Raw genomic sequence first — 23,763 nt, 5'->3', positions numbered from 1 at the left:
TCAATGTTTTGGTTCCCGTTCCCATGTCTAGTCCTGTCCAGTCACCTGTCATGTCTCACGTTCAGTCATCGTCCCCTGTCCAGTTTCCTGTCCAGTCTCCTGTCTTGCCCAATGTCCAGTCTCCAGTCACGTCCCCTGTTCCGTCTCCTTTCTTTGTCAAGTCTTCTGTCCCATCTCCTGTTTTGTTTCAAGTCAAGTCCCCGGTCTCGTCTTTTGTGTTTCTCCCCGCCGCCGGCCCCCGGGGTTCGTTTTTACGCGCCTCGGGAGCTGTGCGTTTAGGGAGGGGCTTCTGTTACACCCTCGCTATGTTTTCCTGTGTTTTCCCCGTTTCCTAGTGTGTTTCTCTAGTACTTTTCCATCACGTGTGTGTAATTTGTAGCTCCGCCCCTTCCCCAGGTGTTCAGTGTTTATTGTTACTATTTATAGCACAGTTTAGTCCTTGTTTATCCGTCGGTCTTTGCACCTTCCTACGTTGTCTGTCACGTCACGTCCTAGTTATAGTTTTGCCAAGTTTCTAGTTCTTTTGTTAGTTTGTATTATTTGCTTATATCTCGTGTTTGTTTATATCCCTTGTTTTGTATATATTTATGTATTTATCCTTTGTATATATATCCCTAGCCCTGTTTAGTTATCATCTGTTTAGTTTAGCTCTTTGTTTGTTTTCCCTGTTTGTTTATGTACATATTTATATTCGTTATTCCCCTGTTTGTTTAATTGTTATTTATTAAAAGTCTGGTCTTACCCGCATATAAATCCGCCTCCCGTCTCATCCCCGCGTTACATTTATGTGTCTACTGAATGTTTGAAATTGTTGTACTATATAAACCTTTACTATTTATTTGGTTTAAGGAGTTTATTCTTTAAATAAATTAAATACTTCATGTTATTGTCCCTAGGAATATCATTATCACAAAAATACCATTTTTGCTAAATGGCCTACCAATGTACTTAGCTAAGCTAGTACAATAGTTAAATAAGTACAGTAGATTTAAATAACTAAAATAGAATATGAACAGCTAATAGCTAATAATAATTACTTATAACTTTCTAACAGGTAATGTACTCACTCTCAAGGTAACCTAAACCTATTTAATATTATGTACAGTTATCTTTTACTACAGATAGCACATATTTTATAAGGTAATGTTATTGGAAAACAGTACAGAGTTGTGAGACTAGATCTGTGCTGAGCTGTGAAATAGTAAATATGGGTCATGTCTGACCCGTATGTGTAAATCTGATGTATAAATACAAAAGCTTATTCATAAAGTAATAAAGGAAAATAAAAATGAAGATTTGTGCTAAAGAAACACTCAGCCATACTTGAAGTTCCATAGAAAACGAATGTGGGTCATTTTTGACCCATTTGTGCATTAGAGGAGTAGTGATACCAAAAAACGTTTTATTCAAAACGTAAAAAAGGAAAAAAAAATAAGGGTGTACTATGATTTAAAACAAGTTAATTGAGGAATCCTGTGGATATTGAATGACTGAATTAATTTATTGCTAATATATATCATAGAAACACTCAGCCATACATGACTTACCATAGAAAATGAATGCGGGTAATTTTTGACTCATGTTGCACATAAGAAGGGTAGTGATACAAAACAGGTTTTTTTTTCAAAAGGTTAAATATATATATGTGTTTGCAATAAGAATAACATTTTTGACCAAAATTTTAAGAATTTTGGACCCATTTAATTAATGTATTTTTAATATTTTAATTTTGTTTAGTACTTAAAAAGATTTGTACACTAAACCGTCAAACATTACAGTTCAGTTATTTTTTATACAAGTTTACATTTATTTTACCCAAGATATGTCTGTGTAAGTCACTTCCTTGTTATCCTGCTGGTGTAATGTATATTTTTTGTTATCTTTATCCATCTAACCTTTAATGCTTCAAGAGATGGACCCCTCTCTTAGACCACTAGCAGGCAAAAGTGGTATATTGAATATTCTTTTCATTTTAATACTACTCCTCTTTTTCAACAAGGAAAAAGGGTTACACTGCTCAATACAACAATCCTGTTTCTCTTTTTCAGCCATTGATGCCCACTGGAGTGTCAGATACTTTAAACCTACCCTTTAATGTTTGTCAACAAGCTCCATGCACTCAAGCATCTGTCCCTCAACATCACTATTTACTTCATGAAACATCTAATGACCTTGTGAAAACCCTTGCAGAGGCAATCACAGCAACAGGATTCCTATTTCAGAACCCTGTGTTTTTTCAGGAGACCCTCTTAGATATAATGACTGGAAGCTGTCTTTTCAGACATTAATTGAATGTAAGAACCTACCAACGTGGCCACACGCCTCACAAATGTCGCAGACTTATGGAAAGACCAGTTGAAGAGAGGGTGAAGTTTGTGCAGTTAGAGAAGTTGTGCTTCGGCTGCCTTAACAGTGGTCATAACTCCAAAAACTGCACTTCTAGAAGTGTATGTGACAAATGTGAAAGGCTTCACCCAACATGCCTACATCAAGATAGAGAAAAATGCGATCAAGTACAAAGAACAAGGAACAAAGAACAATGTAAAAATCAAGAGCAGTCAAGGGAAAACCAAGAACATACAGATGGAAACATTTATGCAAGATGCAACAGAAAAAATGATGCAAGAGTCAACCAATGTGACTTCAAACTGAGTTGTTCAAGAAATAAACAATTCTTATACTTCATCAATCATTCCAGTATATGTGTCACCTCTAGCAGAACCAGAGAAAGAGATTTTAGTGTATGCTTTGCTTGACACTCAGAGCGACACTACTTTCATCTTGGAGGACATAACAAAATCACTGAATGCAAAAAAGAACCTGTTAGGCTCAAGATTTCCACAATAACATCCAAAATCATGATTGTGACCAGCCACAAGCTGAATGGACTTCCTACCTTCCTACAACCTATACCAGAAGCTACATACCCACAAATAGATCTCACATTCCCTCCTGTGAAATTGCAAAGAACTGGCCCCACTTGTAGAACACCTTGTAGATAAAATGTCTCCTAAACTTGACTGCGAGGTAGGATTGTTAACTGGCTATAATTGTCCTCTGGCATTACTTCCCAGAGAAGTTCTTAGTGGTGAAGAAAGTCAACCATTTGCACAAAAATCTGTGTTGGGTTGGATCATCATTGCCTGCAACACTTCTGATAATTACTATGAAGACAAAATCAGAGTTAGTCATCGAATCATCATGTGGCAGATCCTACCAGCTGTTGGCCATCTTGCAAAGGTATATCTGAAGTCTACTTTGTGTGTAGAAACAAAGTCAAGGAAATAGTCATGCCAGCATACATAATGAAGGTCTTTGAGTCAGATTTTATAGAAAAGGATAGTGAAGAAGTCACAATGTCACAGGATGATCAATGTTTTTTGGCAAAGTTAAGGAAAGGCATCAAACAAAAAGCGGATGGTCACTTTGAAATGCCATTGCCTTTTAAAGAAGAGAGACCGAGTTTGCCAAACAACAGAGCTTGTGCAGAACATCGATTCAAATGTCTGGAGAAACGGCTAAAAAAGGATGAAAAGTACTGTGAGGATTACATGGCCTTCATGAAATAGAAGATTTCAGAATACATCTCTTAATGAGCATCTACTGACTGGCTCTGACCTCACAAATACTCTGGTAGAAGTCTTGTGTCGTATTCGGAAAGGACAAGTAGCCATCATGTATGATGTGGAACGTATGTTCCATCAATTCCATGTTGCTCCAAAGGATCAAGACTATCTTGGGTTCCTGTGGTGGGAAAACAATAACATGGAAACATCACCATCAGTGTTTCTCATAAAGGTTCACCTGTTCTGATCTCTCTCCTGGATCTGCAAACTTCGGGCATAAACATCTTGCCGCACAAGGCGAAGAAAGTTTGCTGAATCTACGGTGACGTTCATAAAACGTAATTTTGATGATGGTTTGGCAAATGCAGTATTCTACGCTATGAGCTGCATCATATGCTAGCGTGTTGGGGTACGGAGAAAGTTCATACCACAAGTCTTTGAAACAAAAGAAAGATGTGAATGTGAACCAGTCTACAAGGTTCTATAAGTTAAATCCGTTTACTGATGACAATGATTATAAGGGTCATAGGAAGACTGAACCAATCAGCACTTCATCCTCATGTAAAACATCCCGCCATTCTTCCAAAAGGGCATCATGTGTCACACCTACTCATAAAGCTTTTCCTCGAAAAGGTGCATCATCAAAGACGAGCCATGACCATAAACGAAATCCGCTCCAATGGATTTTGGATTCTGGGTTGTAGTAGTGAGGTGTCCGAGACGCTGTCCGAGGAGGTAATCTGCTCTGGCCCCATCCCAATGAGGCGTGGTGATGAAGCTTACAGCAGGCTTTCTTCACTGAACCGCTGGATGTCCAAGTGGTGTGCAGAAAATAATGTGAGCTTTATAGATAACTGGCTACAGTTTGAAGGCAAGCCTTGTCTTTTAGGTAGGGATGGTGTCCACCCCAGGCGGGAGGGTGCTGCCTTACTTTCATGCAGCATAGCAAATAATCTTTTAGCTAGTTGGCAGAGTAGTGTTAGAAGCTGCTGACAATCCAGAGCCGGGACCAGGCCGCAAACAGAGAGGCTTAACCAACAGTCTGTGAGCTGCAAAGAGACGTTACCAAGATACCAGTGTATTCAGACTGTGTCTGTCCCCCGAGCCAAACAAAAACGTTGAAAAACTCAGTTAATCTAAATAACTTAACCTATATTAAAAAATCTTATCCAGACTGTAGCACTAACACTTCAAACCTAAAGATTGGTTTACTTAATATCAGATCTCTAAATTCAAAAGCAGTTGTAGTGAATGAAATGATCACTGATCAGAACTTTGATGTTCTGTGCCTGACAGAAACCTGGATTGATGAATATGAATATGAATATGAAGAATTAAATGAAGCCACCCCTGCAGGCTATAATTATATACACAATCCGAGATTGTCCGGTAGAGGAGGTAAAAGAGGTAGATGAACTGAATATTCGTTCTCAAACCTCTGCAATTTCAGATCATTACCTTATTTCACTTAAATTACATATTAGTCATAATATACATACATCCACGAGCTACATTGATTTCTAAAATTTTTGAAAAAGCTGTGGCCCAACAACTTTGCTCTTACCTGTAAAGTAACCTGACCTTATCATGGTTTAAATCATACTTAACCGATCGTTATCAGTTTGTGAGGATAAATGATATGTCTTCCAGTTATATTCTGATCTGCCAGAGTCAATAGTTTGCCACACTCTGATAATATTTTATATTCTCTGTTTTATATAAATCCAGTTAAAACTAATTCCATCTCTCTGCTTTCTTCCGAGTTACTGACTGCCCACCTCTCTGACCCGATACCGATGGATGTTGGACCCTCAGAGTCTCATGTCCCCTGTTCCCCAGACAGATTGAAGTTTCTGAAGTCATCTCTTCTCCATCACCCACTACAGATCAGCTGCTCATTATCCATCTTACTCTCCACTACAGATTACATCCAAGATTCCATGAACTCTAACTGCTTCCATTAGTGGCGCTGCTATACTCCTGAATATATAAAACCTGTATGGATGTATACAATACGTTTTTTTTTATTAGTTTAAAAGCTGTTTGGCCAGTGGTAGGATGGTCCCCCCTTATATGTGAGTCTTGGTCCTCCCGAGGTTTCTTCCTCCTCCTGCAGCTCTGAGGAAGTTTTTCCTTGCCTCCGTGCTCACTGGGGGTTCTGTATTGTGTATTTTCTATGTTTAATATTTTGCCTAATTCTTTGTCCTGTAATCATGTTTCTAGGCCGGCATAATATATCTGTGTGTAAAAAATATTATTTTAAATAAATTACCTTTTTATAACTGTACATGCTTTGCAGAGTACTTTGTGCTGTGTAGATTGTTTCACAGTTATGTGTCTGAATGAAATATTTCAGTGATAAACTAATAATGCAGTTTATACTCCATTTTGAAGTTATCAAAACTTTATACGTCATACATTGATTCAATAAAGTGTAATTAAAACGGATTTTTTATATTCAGATGGTCATACAATACTAGCAGTTTTGTAATAGGCATGAATTTAAATAAGGCACACACTTGCATGACATATTGTTATAAAGAGGTGGGAAATAAGCATACATTTCAACAGACTGATAATGTGGAGTAAGAGCAGCTAGAAATATGTAGAACGGGAAATGTGTTTTACTTCAAAGTTGTATTAAATGCCTAGTTCCGAGAGTCATAATAAAAATGATACAGTAACATACATTGTTCTTTAGGCAATTCACAGTATACTAGTTCTATTTTCATAATTTGGTGTCGAATTCAACAAATTATTTGTTAATCTGGAGTTGAAATATGCAGAACAGGTAATTTATTCTCCTTTTATCTTCTCAAATGCCAAGTTCAGAGGGTCATAATAAAAATATTTTTTAGCTCTTTAGGCTAATCACAGTCTAATAGGTATATTTTCATAATGTGGTGTCTGATTCAACAGACTATTTGAGAATCTGGATTTAGGGCATCTGGAAATATGCAGAACAGGCAATTTATTCTTCTTTAATCTTCTCAAATGCCAAGTTCAGAGGCTCATTATAAAAAAAACTGTACAGTAATATTTTTTTGTTATTTAGGCTATTCACAGTTTAATAGGTATATTTTCATAATGTGGTGTCTGATTCAACAGACTATTTGGAAATCTGGATTTAGGGCATCTGTAAACATGCAGAACAGGCAATTTATTCTTCTTTAATCTTCTTAAATGCCAAGTTCACAGGGTCATAATAAAAAAAACTGTACAGTAATATTTTTAGCTCTTTGGGCTCATCACAGTGTAATAGGTATGTTTTCATGATTTTGTGTCAAATTTAACAGACTATTTGAGAATCTGGATTTAGGGCATCTGGAAACATGCAGAACAGGCAATTTATTCTTCTTTAATCTTCTCAAATGCCAAGTTCACAGGGTCATAATAAAAAAAACTGTACAGTAATATTTTTAGCTCTTTAGGCTAATCACAGTCTAATAGGTATATTTTCATAATGTGGTGTCTGATTCAACAGACTATTTGAGAATCTGGATTTAGGGCATCTGGAAATATGCAGAACAGGCAATTTATTCTTCTTTAATCTTCTCAAATGCCAAGTTCAGAGGCTCATTATAAAACAAAACTGTACAGTAATATTTTTTGTTATTTAGGCTATTCACAGTCTAATAGGTATATTTTCATAATGTGGTGTCTGATTCAACAGACTATTTGAGAATCTGGATTTAGGGCATCTGTAAACATGCAGAACAGGCAATTTATTCTTCTTTAATCTTCTCAAATGCCAAGTTCACAGGGTCATAATAAAAAAACTGTACAGTAATATTTTTAGCTCTTTGGGCTCATCACAGTGTAATAGGTATGTTTTCATGATTTTGTGTCAAATTTAACAGACTATTTGAGAATCTGGATTTAGGGCATCTGGAAATATGCAGAACAGGCAATTTATTCTTCTTTAATCTTCTCAAATGCCAAGTTCACAGGGTCATAATAAAAAAAATGTACAGTAATATTTTTAGCTCTTTAGTCTAATCACAGTCTAATAGGTATATTTTCATAATGTGGTGTCTGATTCAACAGACTATTTGAGAATCTGGATTTAGGGCATCTGTAAACATGCAGAACAGGCAATTTATTCTTCTTTAATCTTCTCAAATGCCGTGTTCACAGGGTCATAATAAAAAAACTGTACAGTAATATGTTTAGCTCTTTGGGCTCATCACAGTGTAATAGGTATGTTTTCATGATTTTGTGTCAAATTTAACAAACTATTTGACAATCTGGAATTAGGGTAACTGGAAATATGCAGAACAGGCAATTTATTCTCCTGACATCTTCTCAAATGCCAAGTTCAGAGGCTCATTATAAAAAAAACTGTACAGTATTTTTTTTGTTATAAAGGCTGTTCACAGTTTAATAGGTATAGTTTCATAATTTAGTGTCAAATTTAACAGACTATTTGAGAATCTGGATTTATGGCATCTGGAAATATGCAGAACAGGCAATTTATTCTCCTTTAATCTTCTCAAATGCCAAGTTCAGAGGGTCATAATAAAAAAAACTGTACAGTAATATTTCTAGTTATTTAGGCTCCTCACAGTCTAAGGTATATTTTCATAATGTGGTGTCTGATTCAACAGACTATTTGAGAATCTGGATTTAGGGCATCTGGAAACATGCAGAACAGGCAATTTATTCTTCTTTAATCTTCTCAAATGCCAAGTTCACAGGGTCATAATAAAAAAAAACTGTACAGTAATATTTTTAGCTCTTTAGGCTAATCACAGTCTAATAGGTATATTTTCATAATGTGGTGTCTGATTCAACAGACTATTTGAGAATCTGGATTTAGGGCATCTGGAAATATGCAGAACAGGCAATTTATTCTACTGACATATTCTGAAATGCCAAGTTCAGAGGGTCATAATAATAAACTATACAGTAATCTTTGTAGCTATTAAAGATTTTCACAGTTTAATATGTAAATTTTCATAATTTGTGTCAAATTGTCAACAAGAGTCTTGTGAAGCAGTTTTGTGTTAAATCCACCCTGTTCACTCTGTAACACAAGCACCCGTCCACCTGACCCTCTATTTCTGTAAACATATATTACTGTGAAAAATCTGATTCAACATGCCATCATATTAATAAGGCACTCTGTGTATTGAACATTGGAGTAAAATAAATGATATTGGGCAGATATAATCTGCTTCTGATAGATACAATAAACGAACCAATGATAAATATTTTCAACAGGACAATTTTAAAATCGTATTGTAATTGTTAAGAAGAGCTAGCTGGTATTAAACCATGTAGAAGCCACTGTGGTGCATCTGATTAAAATGTTGGAGATGATGTACTCTGAAAACAGTATTTACTGCAGCAGAGGAGTTGTGGTATATACAGAATAGATGAATGCAATCCGACTGTGTGAGTGTGTGATTCTGAAACAACAGATATAAAAGGGATACTTGAACTACTTGAAACACATTACTGACTACAATTTACAACACTAACACCTAAACAAAGATACACACTTCTATGAGGTGTTATCTGGTAATAATAATAGGCAGATCAGAAACAGCTAGAAGCTATACAGAGCTATACAAAGAGCTGATCAGTTAGCATAGCATGTAACTCCTTGAAAGTACACCTACAACTTGGAAAGTAATAGTTATCTACACTTTATGAATAAACAGCAGTGTAGGTACTTACAGGTATCTGAATGCACACAAGAATTAAATGTCCTCGGTAATCCCACAAAACTTTACTAAGCTGCACACCGTCCACTATCTCCACTGTTCCTCTACAGAAGTCCTCTCTATCTGTGGTATGCAAGCCCCCAACTGAGGCCCCTCAGTCTCAGCATCGCTCTGATTGGCTAAACAAGCGGAAGCATGAGGGTTGCAGGCACTGTGGGTGGGACTCAGTGGAGGAGCTATTTAGCTCCTGAAGTCTTTGGGCCGACTCTTGGCTCTTTGTAACAGTAATTGTAAAATATAAAAATATATAAATAATCTCAGGTGTGTTTGTGCTTCTAATAATGATATAAAACATTATGTTCTAAAGAACAGATTCTTCTATTAAATCTCTACAGGCCCTATTTACCATAATAAGAACAGAAACATTCACCAAGACTCACTGATTTGTACACTGTAGAGAAAAGAATATATGAATTATAAGAAACAGTGAAGGTGTGAGTAATGTTTTAAAAAAAACAACTAAATTTAAGTTTAAGACCTGTGTAAATAAACGTTAAATCTGTTAGCTAGTAAACGCTAACAATTAAATAAACTGAGGTAAAATTTGAGGATAATTTACTCTTACTGAGGCAAATTAGCTTAAAACAGATTTGTAATTTGTAAATTGTTAGAATGGTGGCAATTAGTTCCTCCAATCCGTTTAAAAACCTTTCTAGGTCACAGAAAACAGAAAATAAATGCTCTTTCTCCTCAGAAACTTTGGGTACATTCAGTAGCTAGCGTAGCCAACACTAGGAAGCTAGCTAATTCAGCTTTTTCCTAACTTACCAAAAATCAGCCTTTAATTATACTAATTAAATCTGAATTAGTTTAATCTCATAAATTTACCCATAAATTATTCGTGCTTTTCTCAGTTTATTAAACAGTATAAGAGAAAGAGAGCTAATTCACTGCTAACTCTGTTAGCTGCTAACAGGCTAATGTTGACAGGAATCTGACAGGAGAGAATCTACTGCTGAATCAAAGCCTCATAAAGAGCAGAGGCCTCATTTATAAAGAGTGCGTACGCATAAAAAGAGGGCAGAAATGTGCGTAAGCAACATCTCAAGCAAGAATTGTGATTTATAAAGAAATACTTGGTGTGAAAACGAGCGTACATTTAAGCAAGGTTTAAGGCATGCGTATGCCTTCAAAAGTGTGCGGAGAGAGCGGGAATTAGTGGCATCATGTGGTAAAGTAGGGAATTGTTAGTAAATGCGCAAGCTTTTCTTCCTTCCGCATATTAGTTACCACATAAATCAAAATTAACAAAGGAAGATTAAGCATTACTTTACTTTATTTTTTACTTTATTACATATTTTTTTCTGCATGTATAGTTAAAATTATTTCTGTATCTTATTCTGTATTATATGTATATGTAGTGTTCATTTTCCACTAACTTGTATATTTCACTTTGTAGTTTATATCAGTTTTATTTGTATTATCTGTTTTATCTCACAGTTGTAAAATCTAAAGGTGCTATATATATATATATATATATATATATATATATATATATATATTAGCCGGGGCTACATGAGGAATATGCGAGAGTGGCGTATCCCATACTGAGATACCGAATGAATGCTTGAAAGAGAATACAAATTACATTTAAGAAAAAAAATATGCAAGAAATAAAAAATAAATAAATACCGGCCGTAAAACACTGTTAAACTGCTTTGTTTGTACATTTAGCTAGGCTAACTACCAATAATAATGGTCAGTAAAACAGCAAACACTGTTGTTTGGACATTTAGTTAGGCTAGCTACCAATAATAATGTTCAGTAAATCAGCAAACTGCATATTTGAACATTTAGCTAGCTAGCAAACAATAATAATAGTCATTAAAACAGCAAATGCTACATTTGTACATTTAGCTAGGCTAGCTAACAATAACAATAGACAGTAAAACAGGAAATGCTTTGTTTATACATTTGGTCAGTAAAATAGCAAATCCTGTATCGTGGCACGAGATCTCACGAGATTAAGACGTGACGATATTTCTCGTCAAGCTTAAACCTCTCACAGTTTAGTGTGGACTTTTTAAGATACAACACTGGCAACTGGCAACACAGTAGCAGCGAGTTTGGTGGTTGAGCAGTGAGCAGAAGAGGAAAATTCGGGGAATTTGCATAGAACAGAGGTCACGGGCGGACCGTGGTCCGGGTCCGGACCCAAACCTATTGAGAAGGATTTAATTGTATACACGCTTTGCGGCGCAGTAAATCACAGACCAATCACGTGTGAGGTAATATCACCAACCACTCTCTTCAGTCAATCAGATCTGTGCAGACGTGGAAAAAATAAATAAATAAACACACCGCTCCTCACGCGGGATCGAACCCGTGTTGTCAGGGTCGCGGTCCCGCTGCTCCGGCTGTTGAATTGGGACATGGCCGTGAAAAAACGCCTTTATAAGGAGATAGTGAGCCTGGGCGAGAATGGGCGGAAAAACGAGAACGGACGAAAACTAAAGTCACGCCGAGTGCGACAGAGAGACAGGCGAGGAATTTTGTATAACTGGATCATTCTGAATTCTAATTAAATACTCCTGGCATAGAAGATGCTTCTGCTACTATTAAGTTGTTTGTCTGGCTGCATTTTGGCTCCAGTGGAAACAATAAACGGTAACAGAGTGACCAACAAGAATGTACTGTGCTTAAAACATGTTCCGTCTCTGTTTGCACTTCAAGCAGAGTCTTAATATGACTGGTTATGCATAGTTACATTACAATAGATTTAGGAGAAAAAAAACACAAACCATAGTCTTAATATAACTGGATATGACAATCTCAGGCCTATAGGTTTCATGTCAAACATGTGTTGAGAAAACACAATGAGACTGGAGATCTGCAATATAAAAGCCGTTTATTAAAATACACATGGGTAAATATAGAGGTGAAGTAATACAAAGATAATAGTTTGTACTGGATAAAAACAATTAAGAAACTACATTATTTGGATATTCTTAGTAACTTTGGAGATTAAAAAAACCATAAGCAACATTTAATATTCAATAAGGAAAAGATAAGAGAGTATAAAACTTGAGTAATACAACACAACCAAATATCCCTCTATATCCCTCTATAGTAACAGATTTTTAATTGGACTGAACCATAGACAAACAAGAACACCAGCAGAGGGAGTGAATGAGCCTGTAACCTTACTGCGCAACAGTAACTAACCTAAAAACTGAGCTCTGTCTCACAAAGAATGTCCTGGAATATTCAAACTTACAAGACATACAAACATAACATGGAATTCTATACACATCATCCCTGGATAAGAATAGTTTTGCTGAACCTGTAAAATCCATTGTTAAATACAGTTCATATTTGTTTCTGGTGGAATTTATGATTTGCGCTTTTAATTGCCATGGGACAAATTTGGGACATTTTTCTCTCCTGTGTGAATGCGCTGGTGTATTTTGAGATTACTCTGTGTAGTAAAACTCTTCCCACAGTCCGAGCAGTGATACGGTTTCTCTCCTGTGTGAATGCGCTGGTGTATTTTGAGAGTACTCTGTTGATTAAAACTCCTCCCACAGTCTGAGCAGTGAAACGGTTTCTCTCCTGTGTGAATGCGCTGGTGACTTTTGAGATTACTCTGTTCAGTAAAACTCTTCCCACAGTCGAAACAGTAATACGGTTTCTCTCCTGTGTGAATGCGCTGGTGTTTTTTGAGATCACTCTGTGTAGTAAAACTCTTCCCACAGTCTGAGCAGTGATGCAGTTTCTCTCCTGTGTGAATGCGCTGGTGTATTTTGAGATTACTCTGTTTAGTAAAACTCTTCCCACAATCTGAGCAGTGATGCAGTTTCTCTCCTGTGTGAATGCGCTGGTGACTTTTGAGATGACTCTGTTGATTAAAACTCTTCCCACAGTCTGAGCAGTGAAACGGTTTCTCTCCTGTGTGAATGCGCTGGTGACTTTTGAGATTACTCTGTTGATTAAAACTCTTCCCACAGTCGAAACAGTAATACGGTTTCTCTCCTGTGTGAATGCGCTGGTGTTTTTTGAGATCACTCTGTGTAGTAAAACTCTTCCCACAGTCTGAGCAGTGATGCAGTTTCTCTCCTGTGTGAATGCGCTGGTGACTTTTGAGATGACTCTGTTGATTAAAACTCCTCCCACAGTCTGAGCAGTGATACGGTTTCTCTCCTGTGTGAATGCGTTGATGTATTTTGAGTTTACTCTGTTCAGTAAAACTCTTCCCACAGTCTGAGCAGTGATACGGTTTCTCTCCTGTGTGAATGCGCTGGTGTTTTTTGAGATTACTCTGTTGAGTAAAACTCTTGACAGAGTGCTGATGTTTCTCCATGTCGGGACTTGGCTTCATTTGTCTTTTAAATGTAGCAAACAATTTCTGCGTGTTCTGGAGATTCTTCAGGAAGGCTTCTGCTTTACCTCTTTCAGCAGTTTAACTTTGCTCTTAGTTAAATATCCTGGTTGTTGGTGATGAATTTCAGGAAAATATTTTAATTTCTGGAAAACACAAAGAAAAATGCCATTGAATATTAAAATAAAAGCAGGTCAATTAACTAAAGAGATTCTAAGTCATTCTAAGTGAGTGATGTTACCCTTTAATCTGAAGCTTTGAGGCGTGTGCCGAAAAAATGACACACATTGGTTCGAATCGCATTGCCGATGCTTGATTCGTTCTACATTGATCACGACAGATGATGTCCAAAGCTTTTTCCTTTAAACCAATTTATAAAAGTTTCCACACATTAACCAAATACATTAATCCAAATCAATGCTTCACAAACCTGATTGTTTTTTTTTTTTTACAACTCCTGATAACAGTTCATTATTTTCCACCACACTGGCTTCAGGCTAACAGTGATATGCGCTCCTGAGTTCAAGATGTGTTTTTTGGAAATGTTGATCCGATAACCCGACCGGGGCAGAAATAATTAATTATTAGGCAAAATATGCAATACCCGCTGAAAATGCACAGAAGAGTGACTAGAACTGATATAAGACCTCATTTTGCCAGTAACTTTTCTCAAAAATCCTTATATTTGCTTAAAACAGCACTTTTTCACGGAGCTGCATTCAAGTTCCTCTGGAGCTACGGGGGGTGCGGAGGGATAATTAATAAAAAAAACATGCAGTTGTCTTGTTGGTGCAGGGAATTGTAGTTCAAAATAAAATCACAGCAAAATAATGACCTTTTTACTGTTACAACACATCAACCAACCTCCAACAGGAGTGTAAAACATAAGAGTCTCTTTTGTTTACTAAAGGTTAACACAATTATAACAATTTGTAAGAATTCATATTATTTTATGTAGTTCTTTTTCAATTATTTTTGTAGTCTTTTTAACCTCTTACATAAATGTTTGTGTATTTTTGTCAAGTTGCTCAAAGTGTGATTCTTCTTCTTATTATTATTATCAAATTCATGTTTTTGTAATTATTATTATTATCATCATTATTAAAGTATCAGCAAAAGAGCAGCTGGAGACTGTATTCCACAGTAATGGTTTAACTGGGATTTCTTAAAAACAGCGGGGCTAAAGATGTTGTAATTTGCTAATATTTGTGTTTGTTATTACAGTGAAATAGCAAGTTTTCTGTTAAATCAGTAAGCTAATAAATTGTACTTGTGAAATTCCTCTTCTTGCCTGAACTTTTCCTCACTATAATCACTAAATCTTTCATTCTTACATTTAATATTTTACAAGTGGACTTTTATTTTGACGGGAGAGTCACATGACTTACCAGCAACTGTTGTGGTGGAACCGGAATAAGTAAAGGAAAATTAACTAAACTAAACTAAACTAGTGTAACTAAGAAATGTGTAGAGACTGATCACACAAACTTAAAAAGGAATTTCCACAGAACTGATTTATCTCAGGTGTGTATTAGTGATGTGGGGGAGGGGGGGCAGGAGTGTGAGGTTCCGTTATCCTGTGTATGATCTGTAAAGCCCCCCCCCCCATCCCCAGCTCCGCGACCCCCTACTGCAGACTGCTGAGCAGAGCTAGGAGAAGATCCAGTGCTGGTGGTGTAAATGCTGCACATGCTGAAGGTGCTGAAGGTGGTGTGGGTGTAGGAGTGAATGTAGAACAGCGTGTTGAAAAAAGAGAGAGATAGAGAGAGAGAGAGAAACTTCTCCATACCTTCTGAGGTTCAGCTGATCCCGCTCTTCCTCCTCTCCAGCTACAGACCCCGGAAGCTCAGCGTCATCCGGGTTATGTAGAGCCCCGCCCCCTCCCCCGCTATATCACATTATACCCCACCACCGCTAGAGGGAGCCCGCGAGGGAGTCCTCAATGTATGGAGCTGAATGGAGCTAAACAGCTAAAACTCTCATTTAAAACACTGTATAACTACTTCTCTGGAGTTTTCCTTTAATTTTACAAAGTAGAACAAAGTACTTAACTAAGATAGGAAAGAAAACAAAACCCTATATTTCCATTTTCTACAACTAATGTTTTTTATTCAGTAAATTTACTAGCATTACTGCTACTGATGCTGGAGTAACACACAGAGCTCATTTTAAAGGATTAAAAACTGCAGTTTAAAAGCAGTTTTAATAATTATCTCTGCTGTGATGAAACAGTTATTGTTGTTCTGTTTTGAGAAAATTAGTAAATTTTTTACTCTATAAAAGTATCAAACATTTATAAATTATTACTTTGCTTAAAATAATACATTGTAAATGTTTGATACTTTATAGAATAAAAAATATTTATACCTTTTGTACATTCCCAACTCTGTCAAGTGGCTTGAGATTCAGAGCAGATTCTGAAGTGAGTTTTTTCCTCTATAGAGATTCTCTGATTGCTCCTGTACAACTCCAACAAACAGCACTTACTAATTACTATAGAAAGATCAGTGCTGTTGTGACATTGATTCCAGTAGACACTTTTTTTTAATCTAAATTTAATTTAAAATATTATGGTTAAATTTTCTTTGGATTTACCTTCTTGATGTCCTGCAGGTTCTTGAAAAGGAGATCGTACTGCAGCAGATCTTGTTTGTTGCTCACCTTGTCTAAAGTCTTACTATTTATGTATTCTGAAAGATTTACATAAATTGAGGTCATTCACACCTACTCCCTGTAAAGTCACTCTCTGACATCACAATGGACCATCCTGATTTCTGTATAGAAGGGTACTTCACACTTGTAAAAGCATTTGAAACTAATTAAATATAAAATAAATAACATTTGTTTAAGAGTTTGTTTGTTTATAGGATGGTGTTTATTTTTTTAACTTTTCCAAAATGAGTCCAGTAAGCATTCTCATTCTACTACAAAATATTACCCAATTTAGACAGAACTTTTTGTACATATTAAAGGAAGAAGTTACTGATGTTGAGACTATTTGGGCCAGATTATATCAGGTTCTGTGTAGGAATATAATACAAACACCCCTGTTTGCTTAGGTCACTTAATCCTCCTTTTATGTTTGGGGTCAATTTGACCCCTTTCAATGTTTAACGCATTTAAATAAGTTAGTTAATCTCATTTTATTTACTTCATATTTGGTGACTTTTCCTCTTTTAATAGAGACAACTGGGTAAACATAAAATTAATGGGATGTTTTTTTGTGTCTTTTACACATTTTGTATACATTAGTGTTGTTTGGGATAAATTTGACCCCACGCTATTTTAGCTTTATAAAACATAAAAAATATCAGAATTTGACCCACATTTGTGTTGAATGATGTGAAGGTCAATATGACGTCTTATTTTATAATCTTCAAAAAAAAAAATAGATCCCTAAAATAACATAATTATAACTGTATTAGTGCAAGAACCACTGACAGTTCACAGGACAGGGGGCGGGGAAAACATAATTCTCACGAGAACTTGATATTTCTCATTCTGTGGAGGAATATATTGTTCCTACAAACGTATTGATAGTTCATACAACATAGTGGAAATGCAGAGATATAAAAGGTTTCACAGCAGCTTCTAAACCAGTTCTCTATGTGTTCTGTCTCCCTCTCTTTCTGCTCTCTCTCTACTGAAAATGACGTCTAAGAAAAGGTTTTCTCACAGTGAGGATTTCTCACATCTCTTTCACCATGACAGAGACATAGAGGAGAATGTGTCTGAGAAAAAGGAGGACTTTAGAGAGGATCCTGATTATAATTTATTCCTCCTCTGATGAGAATGAGCCCTTTACTGTAGACCCTCTTTTTTTTTCAACCAATAGAAAACAGACTACCTTCCAAAAGTAAAAAGTTATTATGGTCTGTCTCCCCACTTGGAGAAAATGATAAACTTAGTGCTGCTAATGTAATCAGAATAGTTCCAGGTCTCAGCAGATACGCTGTCAGCCACGTCCAAACATAAAATCAGCATTTGAGTTCTTCAGAACACCATCAATCTAAAAGGATAAACTACTGTAGATGATACATTTAGAGGGAGGTGTGTGTATAGAGGGATAGTTAGAAAGACTTGTATTTAATCCCACATGTAAGTCTACATTGTGTTGCTCAGTTTGGAGAGTACAAGTGAAAAGGTGAAGAAAGAACAGGTGTTTGGGCTGCAGACAGATCCAGCCCGTCTCTAAACACAGTCCATGTCTCCTCCCTGTCCTACGCTTCAATAACACAGAAACAAGGCAGGACTGATGAGATCTTAATAAACTCAGCAATATGGGATGAATGGAACAAGTAGGATCTTCTTCTTTACAATCCAGACTCCCATGTGACTGAGCATGAATTTCAGCTCGTTTGTTTTTTCCTGTGGTCAAATTGGCCCCAAACAGAATACTTGTTACTATTCAAGAGAACATTAAATCTTTTTCATTACAATTTTTTAATGACTATTCAAGGAGTCAACAAACAAATATAGCATGTGACATAAACTTTTACATTATATTACATTTCGCAGACGCTTTTGTCCAAAGCGACTTACAATATTGAAGTGCAAATAATAGAAGAGGTTAAGTACAAAAATAATAGAAGTTAAAAACAAAACATCTTTAGATAGGGCCTTAAGGAGGTCAGAGGGAAATAATGGGATAGAGGAGTAGAGAAGAGGAAGAAGGAGATGAGATTAGAATTAGTTAGTTTGTTAACTTGGGTAAAAATGTTCTTAATATATAATAATTTTTTTGTAGTTTGAAATTGCTGGGGTGAAATTGACCCCAAACATAAAAGGTGTTAGTAAATTTGAAGGTAACAGAAGGATTAAAACTACCCAAACAAATGGCACTTACCAATTTTACTCAAAGGTCAGAACTATTGTTAAAGTAGAAATTGTGACATTTCTTTTCAACACTTTACTCAAAACAGAGATCCACTAGAACTATAAAATCTTTACGATTCTTTCAATAAGTAAGAGTGCTTTACACCAAGAAACCATATGTTAACAAAGGATTCTTAATGTGCTTGACTTGGTCCTCACTGTTGATGGTTTACAAGTGTGAAGTACCCTTCTATACAGAAATCAGGATGGTCCATTGTGGTGTCAGAGAGTGATTTTACAGGGAGTAGGTGTGAATAACCTCAACTTATGGAAAGATTTCAGAATACATAAATAATAAGACTTTAGACAAGGTGAACAACAAACAAGATCTGCTGCAGTACGATCTCCTTTTCAAGAATCTGCAGGACATCAAGAAGGTAAATGCAAGTAAAATGTAACCATAATATTTTAAATGATGGAATAAATGTCTCTATTCCAGTAGCTCTAACAACAGCACTGATCTTTCCATAGTAATTAGTAAGTGCTATTTGTTGGGGTAGTTTGAAGTGAGTCTAACAGTGAAATACATTTTTCTGATAAACTTGTGCACATTTCTATCTCTACTATCTCTGAGTGTCACTCTAACTGTAGCCATCTTACCTAAATTGAAATGTAAGTGCAAACAAGTTGGGGCATCACTTGAAGTTTACCATCAAAAGTGAGGACCAAGTCCATCTGGTACAACTTTAGCATTTATTACATACAGTGTTAAAAAGGTTTTATCAGATTAGTGTAAATGTTTTAACAGTGTTAACTTGCATGGTAAATTTTGTCAGTACAAAATTGTTTGAATATCCATGGTGACCATCATAAAGTGAAGCATTGATTATTTAATACAAGGAGTAAGTGCTTCTCTTTGGGGTGGTCAAAATGGTTCTATTGATCAATTAAATGAAAGCTCTTTAGCATTTATTACATACACAGTGTTAAAAAGGAAAAAAAAAATATTTACCATTAAAATTCCTTAAATTAATGGCTCACATCATTATTAATAACAGGATCTACAACATTTTTAAACATTGGTTATTTAGTAATATGTGAATGTCTTGTTTAAAGTCATTTAACATTTTATTTTAGATATTGTGGACAAATTTTTAGAAATCCACTTATTCTTATGCAATTTCACTTCTTACATGTTTTACCTGAACATCTCCTCGCTATAATCCCTCTGGAAACAAATTCTTTATTTTTAAATGTAAATTTTCAAGCTGACTTTTATATTAGCAACTGTTGCTCATTTCACAGCGATGTTCAGCAGCAACTCCATGAACAGCTGCCAGAAAGACACGTGACTTTCCCACCAAAATAAAAGTCCGCCTATAAAATATTACATTTAAAAAGAAATAATTGGTAGCGAGGTAAGGGTCAGGTAAGACTCTGTAAAGTGGAATTTCACTCTGCCACTAGTGTTTTTTTAAGTAATGTTGATTAACTTACTGATTTAACAGAAAACTCACAATTTTACTGTGATGATAAACATAGTTTGAAAATATATAAATTAAAAAAAATGTTAGCAAATTGCAGTATCTTTATCCACGCTGTTTTATTAAGCTTAGTTTTATTAAGAAATCCCAGTCAAAACCATTAGTGTGGAATAGCAAGTGTACCACAGTAATACAGTTCTGCTGTAACTATATTAATATATATTAAATTCAGGACACACTTTACACACTTTCATTAACCCAAAATAACACCAAAATATTCAGTATTATGAAGGAAAATACATCAGAATAAGTGAATTTCTAAAAAATGGTCCACAATACCAACAAGCCATTATTTAATTACCATACTTTAGACATTATTACATATTACTAAATTACCAATGTTTCAAATGCAATAGATCTTGTTAATTAATGATGATCTGAGCCATTTGTTTAATTTATTTTAATGGTTAATAATGTCTGAAGTTGTCTTCTAAGAATGAACTGAAGCATAACTTAATCATTTTACAGCATTTATTACTGTTGTAAGTGTAACAGAGTAAGAAAATACCTTTGTTTTAGATGAACTTTATAAAATGAGGCACTTTAATGCTGTTAAATGAAGTTTTGGCGGCCCCTGCTGTTTAGTGGTGAACTGCAGTTACGCTACGTTTGGTCTTTCTGAGCCACCGTACCTCAGCGGTCTGTGTGTTTCTGTGCTGCGGGTAGGTGCTGAGCTCCGTGTTTTATGAATAAATAGTGGTTAAAAACATGTTTTAAGTTAAAATACTGCTATTAATTCGAGTATAAGGCAGATTAAAAAGTGTTTTTGTAGAGAATTCACTGATTTAGGTCATAGTTAAGAGTTTATGAGCTTATTTCTCTCTTCTCTGTTAGAAGTTAAGTGAGACTAACACGAGGCTCAGTTTTCCCTCCACTGTCTGTAGCTGTGCCAGCAGAATATCAGCTAAACCTGTTATTATTATGATTATTATTATTATTATTATTATTATTATTATTATTAATAATAATAATATTTATTAATTATTAATGAGATTTTTTTTTTATTTATTCAGCTCGGTGTCACTCCAGTAAAAAGGGAATAAGAAAAGTACATATTGTCATCCAGGTATGTGTTTCATTCATATTTTAATATATTTCTGATAATGTTCAGCTATATTTTTATGTTTGTGAAATGTGCTCATGTACATCTATTTTAATGTGTATTTTTGGGGGACAAGATTCTACTGGTAATGCAGAGACAATTTAAAATAATACTTTAAGAACTGTATTTTATATTCGCTAGAAAATGACGTATGTTAAGCCATACTGTAGGCGGTTTTATATGTTGTTGCCATATATGTACTGGATCTGAGCAGCAGTGCATTTCTATGTTGCAGCTTAGTGTTAACCGCAGTAACCACTACAGTAAAAAGAAAATAAGAAAAGTACATATTGTTATTTGATGTACACTTATTGCAAATGTCATCTGTATTTTAAATATGTTGGTAAATACATAAATGTCAAACAATATTAGGTAATGTTTAATAAAAGTAGCATAATAAACAAATTCATTATTTCATTCTCTGGTAGCATTTTTTTTATACTGGGGAATAGACAGAATATTTTGATAAAGCACAAAACTGATTATCCCACCAAAAAAAAATTGCCCAGCAACACTAGTTTTAGTACAGATATTACAGTCAAGCTTCTAAAATCCACTGATTGTGTTTGTTAGGCTAGTATAAAACATGCTGTCAGTGGCTGAAATAATGTTTTAAGAATTGTTTTCTCAGTCAGAATGTTATCATAAAGTACAAACGCTAAACTGTATTTCCCAGCAAAACTAGTTTTAATACAGACATTACAAACAACTCAAACAAGAACCTGATTTCAGTTTTGTGAGGCTACCAAAATATCCTAGAATAGAATAAGGTTAATTTTTGTTCAAAAACAGTTACTTAGCTGACAGGCTAAAGTTATCAGTGCTTTATTTTACCGGATAGCTAATGTCTAGCTAGGTAAAGTTACCGGCATTTTGTTTTTAAGTGGTAGCTAATGTTTGTTAGTTAGCTAAAGTTGCAAGCGTTTTATAACCGGTAGATACTGTTAGTTAGCTAGCTAAATTACCAGTGCTTTTTAAAAAAACTAAGTAGCTAACGATAGCTGACTAGCTAATATTACCAGTGCTTTTTCAACTACGTAGCTAACGTTATCCAGGTAGTTAAAGTTACCAGCTTGTTTTAACCCTACTAGCTAACGTTAGATACCTAGTTAAAGTTACCAGTCCTTTTTTAACCAAGTAGCTAATGTTAGCATTTTTTTTTCTGGTATGTAAACACAGCTGCCCATACCTTCACTAAGTACTAGCGATTTTTGTGAGAATGATACTCACTGATTTTTTTTCTAAATTCAAGAATACACTACTGCAACAAAATGAATGTCATTTTGTTATTGTATACAATATAATATGGCACACCCTTAATTGAGATAATAAAAAAATAAGAATTTTATCAGATTTGTATCAGAAGTTAATGATCCAGAATATCATGATTCTAATAATGCACTCTGAATATCTCCATATATCCAGGATTAAAGTAAAGTAAATGATACTGGACAGATATAGTCTATAGTAGATATATAAAGGGAAATGAGAAGTGTGAATTTTTCTTTTGCTAAAAACAGTAAAAATGTAGTACCCTGATGTAATAATTATATTACATATAATATAAGGATATTTTAGGGTATAATATTGTTCACGATATTCAAAAATGTTGGTGATTATTATTGTGTATGGTACGATATGCACTGTAAAAAAAAAAAAATTAAACTTAAAATCATTAAGCAACTAATTTCCAGGCCTTTTTTAAATTAGCAAACCTTTATGGCTCATTTGTTCTCTGCACTTACAAAATTAAGATGGTCTAACAAGTCTTAAATGTTAGCTACATCTAAATGATTGAATCACTTCAATATAGAATTTATCATAGATCTTTTATCATTATCTAATATTTTAAGTTGTCAATTTAATATATTTAGTCGAAGTCATTTAAAATGTATGCTAGGCTTGCCAACTTAAAAATGTGTTGAAATTAGTTGCTAAAATACTTTTGGTTAGATTAATAAACTGAGAAGTGTTTGTTGTACGTCAACAGAAAACACTACTAAACTAAACATTTTATATATTAGAGTATTTTTTATATTTTAGTGTAAAATCACTTTTCTGCAGTTCACATAAGGCAGCTGCATACAAAATAAGGAAATAAAAAAGTAAAAACACAATAAACTGAAGAGTATTTAACTACATATTTTTCTATAAATGTTCATTTTAGGGCTGTCAGTGTTAAAGTGTTAATGCATGCTATTAATTTGGAATCAGTAATGTGTTACTATTTTTTTAATGCAAGTTAATCAAGGCACCAGGTTCGAATCCCCGCTCATACAGCTTTGCCATCAAGCTGCCGGTGCTCAGAGGGAGCAAAATTGGCCCTGCCAATCGGGGGGAAAAAATAGAAATAAAATTATTAAAATAAAGTTAATTAAGGCTTTAAGTTTGACTTCCGCCGTAATCTGCCCCGCCCAACACACTGATTAGTTTTCTGGCTGAATTATTGAACAGCGTGCTCTTATGGTGTCCAGCAGTAACACTCAGATTCAGACTTCCAGCTCCGACCTGGTCAAAGATCTCTCTATCCCTCTGTCTCTTTGCCTCTCTCTCTCTCTCTCTCTCTCTCTCTCTCTCTCTCTCACACACACATAGACTGCGCTTCCTGCCCTCCTGCTCCTCATCCCTTAGATTGCATTTTACATTTCTTACATTGAGTTCAACTGCCTGGCAACCGTCTGATTGACAA

At 35.2% G+C, this 23,763-nt stretch overlaps 2 protein-coding genes across 6 annotated transcripts in view; both read right to left on the bottom strand.

The window, feature by feature from the left end:
* The window catches only part of LOC111196357 (zinc finger protein 271-like), a 460,288-nt gene that overhangs the window by 201,734 nt on the left and 234,791 nt on the right, over positions 1–23,763 (bottom strand). Inside the window, exons 1-2 of one of the 4 annotated variants that reach the window (XM_049477920.1) lie at positions 15,403–15,467; positions 13,682–13,759 (exon numbers count right to left, since the gene is read on the bottom strand). Coding sequence is in view for 2 of the 4 variants with exons in the window: in XM_049477916.1 (XP_049333873.1) it covers positions 12,642–13,613 (972 nt within the window). In the remaining 2 variants the exon portion in view is untranslated. Of the gene's footprint in view, positions 1–12,512; positions 13,760–15,402; positions 15,468–23,763 lie in introns of those variants that run through there. The other 3 variants (XM_049477916.1, XM_049477919.1, XM_049477917.1) reach the window with 3 other exon arrangements.
* LOC125801469 (zinc finger protein 239-like) overlaps positions 1–23,763 on the bottom strand; it is a 148,429-nt gene that overhangs the window by 94,640 nt on the left and 30,026 nt on the right. The gene's annotated exons all lie outside the window — the stretch shown is intronic.

This window comes from Astyanax mexicanus, chromosome 4, assembly GCF_023375975.1.
Source record: "Astyanax mexicanus isolate ESR-SI-001 chromosome 4, AstMex3_surface, whole genome shotgun sequence".
In the NCBI taxonomy this organism is placed as follows: domain Eukaryota; kingdom Metazoa; phylum Chordata; class Actinopteri; order Characiformes; family Acestrorhamphidae; genus Astyanax; species Astyanax mexicanus.
The sequence above is the reverse complement of the archived record's forward strand: the minus strand, read 5'-3'. Positions and strand labels throughout refer to the sequence as shown.